Raw genomic sequence first — 13,276 nt, forward strand, 5'->3', positions numbered from 1 at the left:
TCCTGTCGGTTTCAAGACCCAGGACGCCACCGGGGTCAGGGCTCCGAACTGGGCTTCCTGCCCCCGCTCAGGTTTTCTCTCCAACCCCACGAAACGAGCCCCACGTTCCACGGAACAAGCTGCAGCCTCCAGGCCACCCACACCCTGCACCGCCACCCCCACCCCTCCTTCCCCACCCCCCCAGCGGGGCGGAGCCGCGCGTCCACAGGAAGGGGCGGGGCTCAGCTAGGCGGGCGGGCGGCGTGATTGGCCGCGGCGGGCCTGACGCCCATTCCCGCTATAAGAGCCGGGCAATAGTCACCTGCGCCACAGTCCTCGCGGAGAGTCGCCGCGGTTTCTTGCTTCAACAGTGCTTGGACGGAACCCGGCGCTCGTCCCCCGCTCCGGCCGGCCGCTCAGAGCCAGCCCTCGTCACCACCTCACGGCGCCCTCCGATCGCCCCAAGGTCCCCGCGCCGTTACAGCGCCGCGCAGCCACCGCCACCGTTTCACCTCAGCCGCCCGCCATGACGACCGCGTCCCCCTCGCAGGTGCGCCAGAACTACCACCAGGACTCGGAGGCCGCCATCAACCGCCAGATCAACCTGGAGCTCTACGCCTCCTACGTCTACCTGTCCATGGTGAGCGCGGGCGGGCCCACGGGGCACGGGCGCGGCCTCCCTGCCTGCAGGGCGGGGGTGTGGCTACCGGGAGGGCCCTCCCGCCTCCCGCCTCCCGCCTCCCGCCTCCCGCCTCCCGCCTCCCGCCTCCCGCCTCCGTGCGCCCTTCTGGAAAATGAAGGGTGCTCGGGGTCCTCTAGGACTCCTGCGCAGAAATTCTGAGCAGTTGTCCCCTGGGAGTGCTCCCTCGTGGGCCAGGGCCGCCTCTGCGCACTCCAGTTTATTTAAAGAGCCGAGTTTCCTCCCGGGGTTGCCACACTTGCCACCAGTACGACCCTGCAGTTAGGAAGGTGGATTTTCGCATTTCCATCCCTTCTGCATTCGATCACGTGATGGGGGGCGGTGCTGAGGAGGTCCGGCTCCCATCCCCCTGAGTCCGGCGGAGCCTGCTGGGTAATGGTGTCCAACTGTGGGGGCTGGTGCGAAGTGGTTTCTCTCTCGTGGGCCGAACAGCCACCTCCACCTCTCCGCTCTGTTTATCTCTAAGCCCCGCTTGAATTGAAGCATATCTCTAGAAATCTCCCTTTCAGCCGACACCGAGTTGTCTGCCACCCGTATTCTTTACCTTTTTTGTGTCTAAGGGTTGTGGCGTAATTGAACCTTTAGTTCTTGGATATAGTCCACCAACAGTTACGGGGCCTGAAAATTTTCCATGCAGTAATCGGTGGAAGCAGTTTTCCAAAATCCTGGTTTTAATCGGTGTGGTAGGAGTTTTAGTTATAATTGTCTTATTACGTTTTGCAAATCATCCAAGAATAAACGTGTTCCGGATGGGTTTGGAATACGCCTGGATTTCTATGACTGTCATTCCATTTCAGGAACAGCTGAATACAGCAAGGGTGTAAAAGGGACTAAAATCTTTGTTTTCTACTGATAACATGTTTACATACGTTGGCATTGCCCACAACTGTTACCTTGCCTAGTGGGTTAATTTTACACATCCATCAGCCTGCTGTAAGCTGGCAGCTCATGTTTTTTGTTTTTGTTTTTGTTTTTTTTTGCGGTACGCGGGCCTCTCACTGTTGTGGCCTCTCCCGTTGCGGAGCACAGCCTCAGCGGCCATGGCTCACGGGCCCAGCCGCTCCGCGGCATGTGGGATCTTTCCGGACCGGGGCATCGGTAGGCGGACTCTCAACCACTGCGCCGCCAGGGAAGCCCGCAGCTCATGTTTTAACATGGATTACCCAGGGAGGAGGGGGAGAAGGCACTACTAACAGTGCAGGGTAAATACTCCAACATCTCTTCAACCAGATTTGACAGGGGCTGTAGGAAGTTTCTCTGCACTTAGATGCTTAAGATGTTCCATGTGGAGGCAATTCCCATGGTATTCTAACGGTTCCTTGTAGCAAACTTTCAGTTTCAAGGACCAAGTTTCATTTTTGTGTTTCAGGGTAAAAACTAATTACTGTTGTGTTCAATCCAGGAACACACCTTGCTCTAGTCTTCCTGTGCTCAGAGCCTTTCTTGCTGGGCTTTGAGAAGGAAGCGTAGACTAGCAGACCGCCTTCCTTTGGGAATCCCTAACATGTTCATGTACTGTTTTCAGTCGTACTATTTTGACCGCGATGATGTGGCTTTGAAGAACTTTGCCAAATACTTTCTTCACCAGTCTTGTGAGGAGAGGGAACATGCTGAGAAATTGATGAAGCTGCAGAACCAGCGGGGTGGCCGAATCTTCCTTCAGGACATCAAGGTGAACTGAAGACCCTAGGGTTGGCCTGCCTCATCTGTCTAGCAGTCCTCTGGCGTCAGAAATCACTGAGCCCAGCAGTTGCCCTTATCAGATGAGGCTACTTTGGGTTCTTGTCTTTTGCGCTTTTTCGGGCCTACCATCTAAGCTAAAGTTGGCAGACAGTAATGGGCAAGGATATTAAATTGGAAGCGGTTGTCGGGGGAACTTGGCTGTTCCTTTTGCCAAGCACGGTGGTCACACATTAGACGCTTTTTGCTGATTCGTGGTTTAAGTGGTAGAGGTTGCACATGCAGTGACTTAACCTCGTCTCATTCAGAAACCAGACCGTGATGACTGGGAGAATGGGCTGAATGCAATGGAATGTGCGCTACACTTGGAAAAAAGTGTGAATCAGTCACTACTGGAACTGCACAAACTGGCCACTGAGAAAAATGACCCCCATGTGAGTATTGGCAACCTGGGAGTAAACGGAGGAAATCATTTGTCTTAGGGGCTGGGGAAGCTTCCCAATAACTTTTTTCCTTGTTCTCTTTTCTAGTTGTGTGACTTCATTGAGACTCATTATCTGAATGAGCAGGTGAAATCCATTAAAGAATTGGGTGACCACGTAACCAACTTGCGCACGATGGGTGCCCCCGAATCTGGCATGGCACAGTATCTCTTTGACAAGCACACCCTCGGAAATAGTGATAATGAGAGCTAAGCCTTAGGCTGGCTTCCCGTAGCCACAGGGGTGACTTCCCTGGTCACCAAGGCAGTGCATGCATGTTTGGGTTACCTTACCTTTTCTGTAAGTTGTACCAAAATATCTACAAGTCCTTTCCTTAGTACCATTCCTTCAAATAAAGTAATTTGGTACCCAGCTGTTGTCTTTGAATTCTCGGGGTGGGCTAGAAATGTATCTAGGCCATCTTTATTAAATTTGTAAGTGCCACCATGGCTCAGTCACACTCACCAAAGCGAAACGCTTAGGAGGATCTGTATTTACTTATGAAATTCCTTAGTTTGGGAAAGATACCAAGGCTTGGGTGTTTTGAATTCAGACAGGACTTAAGGATTCCTGGTTCTGAATTAGGTGTTTTATACGTTTCCAGCAGTTCTGGTTTTCACAATTTATATGTACAGAAAGCATTTTGAGGCTTAAAGTAGACTTGAAGCTACTGATTCTTGTTCTCCATTAAGGTAACCATTTAATTCAGGCTGTCGTAGGGACATATTCTTCAGTGTGGACAGCTATATGGCTATGACTGGATCAGTGTCCTGCCGGTGTACACGCAGGTAGGACCAGGCCAGTGAAGCGTCCCCCTTGGGAAGCAGGCTAGGAATGTGCTTCATCCCTAGTGAGAATTTGAGGAAAGTTTACATGAGTATGGAAAGAGACCTTCATTTCAATAGGAAAATAGCTGCAGTAGGAGGGAAGAGGTTGAGACATCTTGAATATTAACCAGTGAGTAGTGTTAGAAGACTGGGGAGCCGTCTGGGTCCTTGCTAACCAACTACATTAACATTGTTTCCTAAACCAGCCACAGTGATTTGTAAGTTTCCATCTAGCCCTGAGAAGTATGACAGGTGGTAGGCCTTTTCAGCCTTTTCAGTTTTCAATACAAAGCTAGGTGTTCTGACCTCAGAATAACTGCTTGAGAATAATAAGAAATGAGAAGTTACACTTCCCTTTCACATCGTGATTGGGGGCTGGGGTGGGGGGCTGGGTCTAGTTGGGTGAGCGGCTGGGGAATCTGGAATAAAGGCAAACATCTGGTGGTACTGTGACAACTTTAGGTTGACCTCAAAAATGCATGAAGAGCTCATTTAAGTTCAGAAGTCTTGGTGAGGTCCCCAAAGCAGTAAGATACCCCAAGGGACCTGGATTGTCCCCACCTTATCTGCCAGTTCCCAGGAGTGTGGCACCCTTTCCAGGAGTGCTTCAGAGCCACCACTGGTTATGGGGGAGGGCTCATACGCGACCTCCCAGCTAAGCCTGGCCAGTAAGTTGAGTTCTTGGGCTACAGTCTAGAGCCCCAAGTTCTGCCTGTGTTTCTGTCTGCCACCCGTGCTTAAGGTGAGCTGGGCCCACTGGTAACGTCAGCCCATGTAAGCCTGGCCTAGTGGCCCTTCGGCGTTACTCTTGTCAGTGCAAACCTCGTCTTCCTATCCCTGGGCCCCAGAGAAGTCTTGGTGAGTCAGGCTCTTGGGTGAAATAAGCAAAAGTCGCCAACACTTCCCTAGAGCCCCTGCTGTGGCGGCCAGGTGCGCGCCCCAAGCCAGTGCTGGGCATGCCCTGGCAGCCATAGAACCATAGGAAAACTGGGAGTAGGGTGGGCTTCAGAGCAGGGGAAGCTGGTGGGGACCACCCCTGGTGGGCTGGGGGGTTCAGTGACCCTGGTTTGGGTAGAGGACAGACCTGTTGTTTTCCAAGGCCCAATAGGGATCGCCACAATCTTTGAGTATAGTGTGTATGTTGCTTGTCGACTGTCCCAAATGCGGTTCTCTGAGATATTCAGGGGCCTCTGACATGTCTGTTAGGTTAAACTCAACAGTTTTCCTCCTCATGTGACTCACTTCCGGGTGCTCCGTTGAGGCCCCAGCACTCTCTGGGAGCAATTCAAAGCTCTTCTTGGACCTGGGAGTTGCAGGCTGAAGGCTTTGGTCTTTGACGGTGTCATCCATGCCTGAGACTTTGCGAAGACTTGAGGGTGCTGACTGTCCAGGTGGGAAGACCATAGGGGTGTGGCTGAGGGGTGTCTGGGGGGCACTGTGGTAGCCTGACCTCCCATATAGCACGGCGGACTTGAAGGCATCCTCCCCTTTCCAGGCCTTGACGTCTTCCTTATCGCTGGTGTCCTGTCGGACGCCTCCCCCGAGGTTCTTGGGCTGGCCCTCATGGGAAAGGACTTCTTTCTTCGGCCACAGTAGTTTGGTCTTTGAGTTTGTCCTGGGGGGCTGGCGGCCGTGGGATTGCAGCCCTCGGAAGCGGCCAGCGATGCCAGTGTGAGCACTTTCCTCCTCTTCCGGATCTGGCTGGAACTCCATATCCTCCTTATCCAGACTGGAAAGAAACAGGAGACTCGGGTAGTGGGCGGACAACGGCCTGAAGCCTGACTTGGCTTCTCCCTTACCCTCTCTTCTCCCTCTGGCCCAAGGCCCAGGACACACAGTCTTCCTCACCTCAGCTTTGACTCACCTCTCTGCTGATCCATCTTGTGCCTCTCAATCAATCCCTCCTGGCCGAGCTCGCCTCACTGTTCTGTGGCTCCCTCTTGCCCATGTTAACATCCAAACTCCCTAGCCTGGTATTTAAGGGCTTCCTCTTCAGCACCCACATTTTCCCTTTGAAACCCCTCACTCCGGGCTGTCTGAACGGCTCTTCCCCAGGTATGGATGGTCACGTGAGGCCCAGGAGTGACTGAGTAAGCCAGGGATTTGTGGTTCCCGCTGGGGAGCAGTATCCCCCCAGAGAGAAGTCTGGCTTCCTGGGAGCCTAAAGCCTTTACTCTGCAAGAGAAAGCCTACCCACCCGTGAATGTGGCCACCTTTGCCCATGTCCAAATTCTCCCCATGCTTCAAGGCCCAGCTCCAGGTCCAGCTGGAGGCCAGCTCTCAGGCAGCCAAAGGTGATCTCTGTTCTATACTCTGTCCCTTGCCCAGGCATCCAGTACTTTGTACCTTGTATCCAGAGTCTGGGCCCTGGGTTTGAACTCCCTCACTAAATTGTGTGTTTCTTGGAGGCAAGGTCTATGTGTTATTATTCTCCGTTATCCTCCTTCCCCAGCAGCTGGGCTACCAACCATGGAAAACTCAGAGGCGACCTCCAGCAATGCTTCTGACCTAAGCAAGCCTCCATCCTCGATCATTTGATCTCTTATCCAAACCTTCCTCACACCAACTAGAGACTCCAGCTAATTCTAATCACAGCTTAATAGGATACTCGGTTCTTAACAAGAGAACAGCGCTTTTAATACTGTGGAAGAACACCTTGATGGGATAGACCCTGAGATGCAGCAAACACTCTCCAAAGTCCTCTCCACTCTGTCATCCTAGGGAGAGAGAGCTGTCTGGGGCGACTCTTCAGCCGGCCATGGCCCAGCTACAGCTCAAAAGGGATTCTAACCAAATCAGGGAAAGAGGACCCGTGTGGGGGAAAATGTGGCTGCTGTGGGCTGACCTGAGGCCCGTACTCTGTAGCAAGAAGTCTACTCCGAAGGTACCTGTGATGACCCAGCCTCTTGCTCGCTCCCTTGCCCAGGGAACCCCACTCCCACTCCCCATGCCAACACCCTGGCTTATCAGGAAACACAGCTCTGAACCAGAGTCAGGAACCAGGCCCTGACATCCCAGCTGCATCACTAATCACTGACTGCCCTTGAGTAAGTCCCTTCTCTCTCTAAGCCTCAGTTTTCAACTCTGGATAAGGGGTGGGGCTTAGATTGGAGACTACCTAAGAGCCCTTATAGCTCTAAGAGTCCTTACACAGCACAAGGTAAGGGTTAAGGGTGTGGAGTTGGACCCAGACATACCTGGCCCACCTGTGCTGCTTGCTAGCTATGTGACCTTGGGTTGGGCAACTGACTTAACCTCTCTGAACCTGGACTTAATCATCTGGAAATTGGAGGTAACAAACCAAGTTTATTGGAGGGGGCGGAAATAGCTAATACATGTTAAGAGCTTAGTACAATGCCCAGCACTTAATAGGCACCCAATATGCATTAACTAATACTATTCTAAGTTCTTAGGCAGGCCCTTGCACTTGGGGTTTTCTACCCACCGAAGTGGTTCCCTGGCACTTCCCACCTGATGTTGAAGGTGGAGCCGAAAAAGGAGGGCCGACGAGACTGGGCAGAAGCGGCTGTGTAGGGGGGATGTGGTTCTGGCTCATTCCAGTACATATCTCGCTCCATCGGTGGCAGGTCCTGGTGCATCTCATCGACAGCCAACAGGGACACCTGGTCATCGGGGACAGAAGGAGAAGTCCAACAGGTCAGCCCAAGCAGGACCATGAATTTGCCAGGTGACTTGGAGAGGTCACTGCTCTCTCTCTGGGCCTCAAGTTTCCCTTCCTGTGAAATGGAGAGACTGATGCAGCCTGTAGCCTCGAAAGTTAGGCTGAGAATCCTGTGAGTAAATGGTTGGGCAATTCACTGTGAGGCCTCCCTACAGAACTGTGGGGCCCCCTCCCTGGGTCCAGTTTGGGGAGGGGCCATGGGACAGGCTCTCTTCCTCCCGTCATACCTGCAAACTCCTGTCGACAATCCAGTTGGTCTCAAAGTCGTCATCATCCTCTCCGAACGGGTTGATGAGCTGCTCTGCCACCTTGAGGGTAGGTGAGGCCCTGGAAATCCTCAGGTGGAACCCCTTGCAGCCTTGCTCCCACCCTTAAACCTTGGCTCCTGCCATGTCCACCTCTCCACCCCCCTCAGTGATGCGCTTCTCACTGTCTCCAAAGCCACTGTGTAGGGCACCTCCTCTCCTAACTGGCCATTAATCCCTGGGCCACAGCTGGCCTCGTCCCGGGGAGGCTCACCTTCAGCCAGCCAGCATAGAAGAAGAACTGCAGGAATGTGAAGAGGGGTACAACGAGGTCCATCTCGTGGCCGGGGTAGGCCTTGGCTGGGTTCAGAAACTGACGCCCCATCAGGCAAGCCAGGAAGAAGCTGTATACCGCCACGGTCACCACCTGGGAGGGAAAGGCGGTGTCGGCAGAAAGGGCTGTGTGGGGACCGTGGGACCAGGAAGCTCCCCAGGCTCTGTGGTCTCCCCTTTAAAATGGGGATGATCACACTGCCTCCACCACCTGGACCAGGCAGGGACCTGGACTCTTTGAACCTGGCACTAGAGACAACCTGCAAAGTCCAGACCTGACTCCCAGGGTGAGCCTCTTCTTCAGCCTCTAAGTGAGCCCTTCCCATCATAGGCTGCTTCCCGGGTCCTCCTCAGTTTCCCAAAGGGGCAGCTTCACCAGCCTAGTCCTCACCTGAGTGTACACCAGTGGGATACTGATCCAGTCGTAGGCATACAGCTGTCCACACTGAGTACGCAAGGTGTTCATTTCCTAGGGGGGCAGGAGGGAAGGTTGGGCCTTTGACCATCACCTGCTCTCCCAGGCTCACCCCCAGCTCTTCCGCAGATACCAGGGTCTCGTGCTCATGGTCCAGCCCTGGCTGTGTGGTCATGGACAGCTCACTTAACCTCTCTGTGCCTCAGCCTCCTCAATATCAAAAAGGAACCAGGATCTCAGAGGTTCACTTTAGAGAGGGGAGGGGAGGGGAAATTGGAAAGGGGCCACCTTGGGCTATGGAATCCTGTTGGAAAAGATCCTACAGTCCCAAGGTAGGCTCTGGGAAGACCCTCTGAGGCTCAAACTTCCTCTTTGCAGAAAACCTGTTCCACGTGGGGCATGACCCTCCCCGCGCTGCAGCAGCCCCATGTGTGTAGCGGGCTCACGTTGAGCAGGCTCTGGAGCAGGACAGGGTCCCGGATTCGACCTTCAATCCAGGCCTTCGTTGACAGGTTGGCAAACCACACCCAGGGCATCCAGAATGAGTTGTGTGGCAAGCTCAGTTTTTGTAAGTGCTTGTGTTCCGAGGGGGTCATAAAGCCTGCGGGGTAGAGTGGAGAAGACAGTGGGTAGGGGAACCTGCAGAAGGGGTGGCTGGCCAGGCCCTGCTGGACAGTGGGTAGGGGAACCTGCAGAAGGGGTGGCTGGCCAGGCCCTGCTGGGTGGGACCCAGAGTTCAAACCAAGTCCCTGCTGAGCCCATAGGGACCTCAGATCTCCTTTGCGATCCTCTTTCTTTCAACAAATTATCACTGCGTGTCTACTATGTGCTGCTCTGGGCTGAGTACGTGAGAGGGATCTGTCTTATTAACCAGGATCAGGTCAGGCAAGGCCAGAGAGTGAGACTGCTGACGTACAGACTGGAAACCGGAAAACAGGAAGGGGAAGGGCAGTTCCCAGTTCCCAAAGCCCCACTCTGGCCCTCAACCCTCACTCTTCCCTCATCCATCAAGAGGCCTTAGCCCTATCTCAAAGCCCTATCCTCCTAGAGTCTGTTCCTGGCCTCTCCCCACCTTTAGACCCCTGACTTCGCCCCGCCCAATTCAGGTCCCCGCCCCCCGCCCCCCCACCCCCACCCCGCCATCCCGGGTCTCGACCCCACTCCGCTCCTGGTCCCACCCAATCCTCAGCCCTGGGGCCTCTGACTCCACCCATCTGCAGCTCCGGCCCCGCCCTTGTCAGCCTCTGGCTCCGCCCACTGCTTCGCCAGGCCCCGCCCACCTGCTTTCACCAGGTGTTGGGGACTGGGAAAGCGTTTGTAGACCGCAGCACTGACGCTACGCAGGATGAGCACGTTGCCCAGGTTGGCGTAGCGCATGAGCGTGCGCCGCAGCAGCCGGCCCTGCTCGTCCTTGCCCTCGACGAAGCACGACACCAGGTTCATGAGGCGGTCGGGCCATGGCAGGTTCTCATATTGGTTCCACCAGCGGGTCACGACCAGTGTCACGTAGAAGCCTGTGCGGGAGGGGGGCGGGGGCGCGAGGGGCGAAGGCCCACGCTGCGGCCAGAGCCCAGCGAGGGCGACGCCTCGGTTTCTCCATCTTTCTAATGGGGCTGGGCCCAGCACCAACCCTCCTGGAGAGCTTCGCGTGAAGGCACGAGAGACTTGAGTTCTCTCTCTGGCCCCGCTTGCTTTCCCAGAAATCCGCCAGATACCTCCCCTCCTGCGCAAGGCTCCAGAGACTACTGTAATGTCGGCGCTGCCCTCAGAAAGTGGGGTCTTAGCAGAAACTAACACAACAATGTAAAGCAATTATACTTCAATAAAGATGTTTAAAATAATAATAATAATAAAATTTAAAAAAGAAAGTGGGGTCTTGAGTGCTAACAGCAGGACAGCCTTCCTAATGTCTAACTTCAGTCCCTCTGGCTGCAGGCTCCCCGTTTCCCTGAACCACCGAGAGGCGCTGACATGCCACTGGCCTTCCCCAGCTAGCTCTTCATGATCTGCCTGTCTGGAGCCTGGAGCAGCCACTGGGACCCCAGCACGCGGAAGGGGGAGCTCACCCAGCACGAAGGAAATGGGGATGAGCTGGATGTAGCTGTCGCAATATAGAGTCAGCTTCTCAAAAATCACCTGCTGATCGTCCGTGAGGGCCATCCTGGGGGAGGCGGGGGGGGGCGGGGGGGAAAGATGTGTAGATACTGGGAGGGGATGGCTGAGACCGGTCCCAGGTCCAGCCAGGCCCGGGGTAGGAGAGTGGCAGCCTCACCTCCCTATCCCTTTCACTGGCCTGCCTGGGGCCCCTCCTCTGGCCTGAGCCAGGTCCTCCTCTTTCTCCCGCCGCCCTGAAACCCCAATGGGCCCTCTGCTCCATGCCTGGAGGAGAAACCCTCAGGGGGTTTTCTATAAGGTGGCGGAAGGAAGGTCCTGCTGAAGGGGTCAGCTTTAGGCACCACTGACCTTTTTAAAAGATCCAAAAGACAGTTGTTTGAAAGCAGGCTGAAATGAGTGTTTGGTCTTTAAAAAAAATATCTGGTAGGGAGGGATGAATCGGCAGAGCACAGAGCAATGAAATTGTTCTGTACAACACTGTAATGGTGGATACAAATCATTATACATTTGTCCAACCACATAGAATGTACAACACCAAGGGTGAACCCTAAGGTGAACTATGGACTTTGGGTGACAATGATGTGTCCGTGTGTGTGGGTTCATCTGTCATCAGATGTTGATAATGGGGGAGGGCTGAGTGGGTGGGGCAGGAGGGGTGGGGTATATGGGAACTCTCTGTACCTTCTGCCCAGTTAAGCTACGAACCTAAAACTGCTCTAAAAAATAAAGTCTTAATTTTTTTAAAGTATATTGACACCCTAGTAACAGCCAAAGAAAATGAACATGCTTTGTTATTAGTATTATCATTATGAACTCAAGAGGTTTATGTGTTTGATACTTGTCAATGCATTGCCATCATTGATGCTTTTTCCATTAAAAATGCTATCATATATTCTGTGGTTTTAGCTGTCTTTTATCGTTTAAATACACATTTTTTTGGGGAGAAAAAAAGTATGATATGGGCCTGTCAGACTATGTGGGATTCAGGGAAACAGGCTGACTGAGTGGGACTAGGTAAGGCCTGGGTTCCAATGCCCCTCCCTCGATTTGAGGAAAGGGTGCTTGAGATGCTCCGACCTACACTGAGCTGCCCCCCAAGGCTGCCTCCTTTTCTCTCCTCCCCAGCCCCCGGGCCTCAGGCCCCACGGTTTGACCAGAAGCCCAGCTCAGCCTTATCTGTCTCTGTGCACCGGCCCCCTAGATGGCTGGGAGGCACCCAGGAGCTCCGAGCCCTGGCTTGTCCCCGGTACCTGTAAATGAAGCGGGTGATATAGTAGCAGATGAGGAAAACGAGGAACTCGCCATAGAGCAGCTTGTAGATGCTGCCTCGCCAGCACAGAAGCAGGCGGGAGAAGGAACCTAAACGGGCATTAGCCACTTGGCTTGAGTAGGTGACGGTCATGGCCAGGCACCGAGCGGCAGCAGGTGGGCTTGGGTGCTGGTGAACAGACAGAGAGGGATACTGATGGTGGGGGGGCCGGGAAGGAGTAGGGACCTCTCCAGAATCTGTCCAGGACACATGAGTGACATTATCCAGGACCCTTCCCTTCTCTGGGCCTCAGCTCTCCCATCTGGACAGTGGGAGGGGGGCAGTGAGGTGACCTCCAAGAAGCCAGGAAAGTGAGCTCAGGGACCGTCCATAGCCTTGGCACAGAAGACACAGAGAGGTCTGTGCCCTTAAATTGTACCACAAAGGCAACAACAGAGATGTCCACACGCTGGGCTCCTTCCTGCGTTATGAGCCCATCGTGTTCAGTAGCTCCCCAAGCTCCATCAACCACCCTGGAGTGAGAACTGGTAAGAGGCATGGTCAGCCTTGGCCACCACCCTGTTCCCCGTGTCCAGAACAGAGCCTGGCTGGTGGAGATGTTTACTGAATGGTGGCCCCAGGGCCTTTTCACATGCTGATCCTCCTTCCTGGGGGATGCTCGTCCTAATCTAAGTGTATGGCTCACTCCCACTTCAGATCACCTCCTCAGAAAGGATACCCCCAGCCACCCTACCTGGAAATAACATCCTAGTACCACTGGCCCTCTCTTCCCCTCGCCTTGCTCCATTTTTCTACATAGCACTTATCATGTTATAACTGCCATTATATTTTGCATGCTACCTGCTTGTTTACTGCCTATTCCCTCCTGGGAATGGAGCTCCTATTGTGTACTCATAGGTGGTGCTCAATAAAAATTTACTGAAGCAATGTTTGGCACCCCATCCTCCCCCTACCTGCTCTGATGCAGCCACACTGGCTGTCTGTGTGCCTGGTGCTCCCTAAGTTCATTTCTGCCTCAGGGCCTTTGCGCAGACACACAGGTGCCCGCACACCTGCACGCGTGCTGCCTGTGTGTCTCCATCATGTGCACAGGTACAGGTTATCTACCCCAAAGGCTCTCAATGTCCCAGCCCAGCCTTCTGCGGTAACCCTCACTCACAGTTGGGGCTCCAGGCTGGTCAGGCGATCCCACAGAAGGTCTGGCCACAGGACTGGTGGGACTCTCTGGGGTCCTCTGGCCAGTGCCCCTGCCCACTTAGGGGTTGGCACTGCCCACGTGTGTGCTGAGTGGTCACTTGACTCCCTAAGCCAGGGCCTCCACAGAGGAACCCTTGTCTTGGCCTCCTTCTCGTAATCTGCCCATAAGCAGCAGGCAGCAGTCTGGCCTCTAATTCCTTCCGGGGGTGAGGGGCGTTGAGCTGAGACCAGGGCTGAGATGGGGGACAACCCCCCTCCACCATGGGCCCTGACTACCCTGCCATTTCCTCTGGGCCCTAGACTCCGGAGATTGAGGGATCTGTTTCTGACCCCTGAGGTCTTGCAGGGAGA

At 54.2% G+C, this 13,276-nt stretch overlaps 2 protein-coding genes across 4 annotated transcripts; one reads left to right on the top strand and one right to left on the bottom strand.

Moving 5' to 3' along the window:
- Positions 1-311: 311 nt before the first annotated feature.
- Positions 312-3,213, top strand: FTH1 (ferritin heavy chain 1). Of its 3 annotated transcripts, none has more exons than XM_089914708.1 (5): positions 312-619; positions 799-948; positions 2,205-2,351; positions 2,668-2,793; positions 2,890-3,213. In XM_089914708.1, exons 1-5 carry the CDS (start codon positions 506-508, stop codon positions 3,052-3,054), a joined length of 702 nt encoding a protein of 233 aa, XP_089770834.1. In that variant the 5' UTR covers positions 312-505; the 3' UTR covers positions 3,055-3,213. The 3 variants fall into 3 exon arrangements, with proteins under 3 accessions (XP_089770834.1, XP_022447493.1, XP_089770833.1); XM_089914707.1 differs by having other exon boundaries at positions 394-619; positions 799-939; XM_022591785.2 differs by lacking the exon at positions 799-948 and having other exon boundaries at positions 315-619.
- A 1,508-nt stretch (positions 3,214-4,721) lies between these two features.
- Positions 4,722-11,901, bottom strand: BEST1 (bestrophin 1). Its single transcript, XM_022591782.3, has 9 exons — positions 11,709-11,901; positions 10,410-10,504; positions 9,624-9,857; positions 8,790-8,944; positions 8,320-8,397; positions 7,870-8,022; positions 7,578-7,658; positions 7,140-7,291; positions 4,722-5,397 (listed from the first exon to the last, which is right to left on the bottom strand). Exons 1-9 carry the CDS (start codon positions 11,858-11,860, stop codon positions 4,722-4,724), a joined length of 1,776 nt encoding a protein of 591 aa, XP_022447490.2. The 5' UTR covers positions 11,861-11,901.
- Positions 11,902-13,276: the final 1,375 nt, after the last annotated feature.

The sequence above is a fragment of the Delphinapterus leucas genome, chromosome 7 (assembly GCF_059928025.1).
Source record: "Delphinapterus leucas isolate spDelLeu-1000000601 "Yukka" chromosome 7, BTC_Dleu_Yukka2, whole genome shotgun sequence".
Classification (NCBI taxonomy): Eukaryota; Metazoa; Chordata; class Mammalia; order Artiodactyla; family Monodontidae; genus Delphinapterus; species Delphinapterus leucas.

What these genes read in the sequence shown, in the direction of transcription:
- FTH1 (XM_089914708.1), top strand. Translation starts at nt 506, where the DNA reads ATGACGACCGCGTCCCCCTCGCAGGTGCGCCAGAACTACCACCAGGAC. An exon ending in CCTACGTCTACCTGTCCATG is followed by an intron (nt 620 to 798) that starts GTGAGCGCGGGC and finishes GGGGTCCTCTAG; the next exon opens with GACTCCTGCGCAGAAATTCT. An exon ending in TCTTCCTTCAGGACATCAAG is followed by an intron (nt 2,352 to 2,667) that starts GTGAACTGAAGA and finishes CGTCTCATTCAG; the next exon opens with AAACCAGACCGTGATGACTG.
- BEST1 (XM_022591782.3), bottom strand. Translation starts at nt 11,860, where the DNA reads ATGACCGTCACCTACTCAAGCCAAGTGGCTAATGCCCGTTTAGGTTCC. An exon ending in ATCACCCGCTTCATTTACAG is followed by an intron (nt 10,505 to 11,708) that starts GTACCGGGGACA and finishes CGCCTCCCCCAG; the next exon opens with GATGGCCCTCACGGACGATC. An exon ending in TGCTCCAGAGCCTGCTCAAC is followed by an intron (nt 8,398 to 8,789) that starts GTGAGCCCGCTA and finishes CTGCCCCCCTAG; the next exon opens with GAAATGAACACCTTGCGTAC.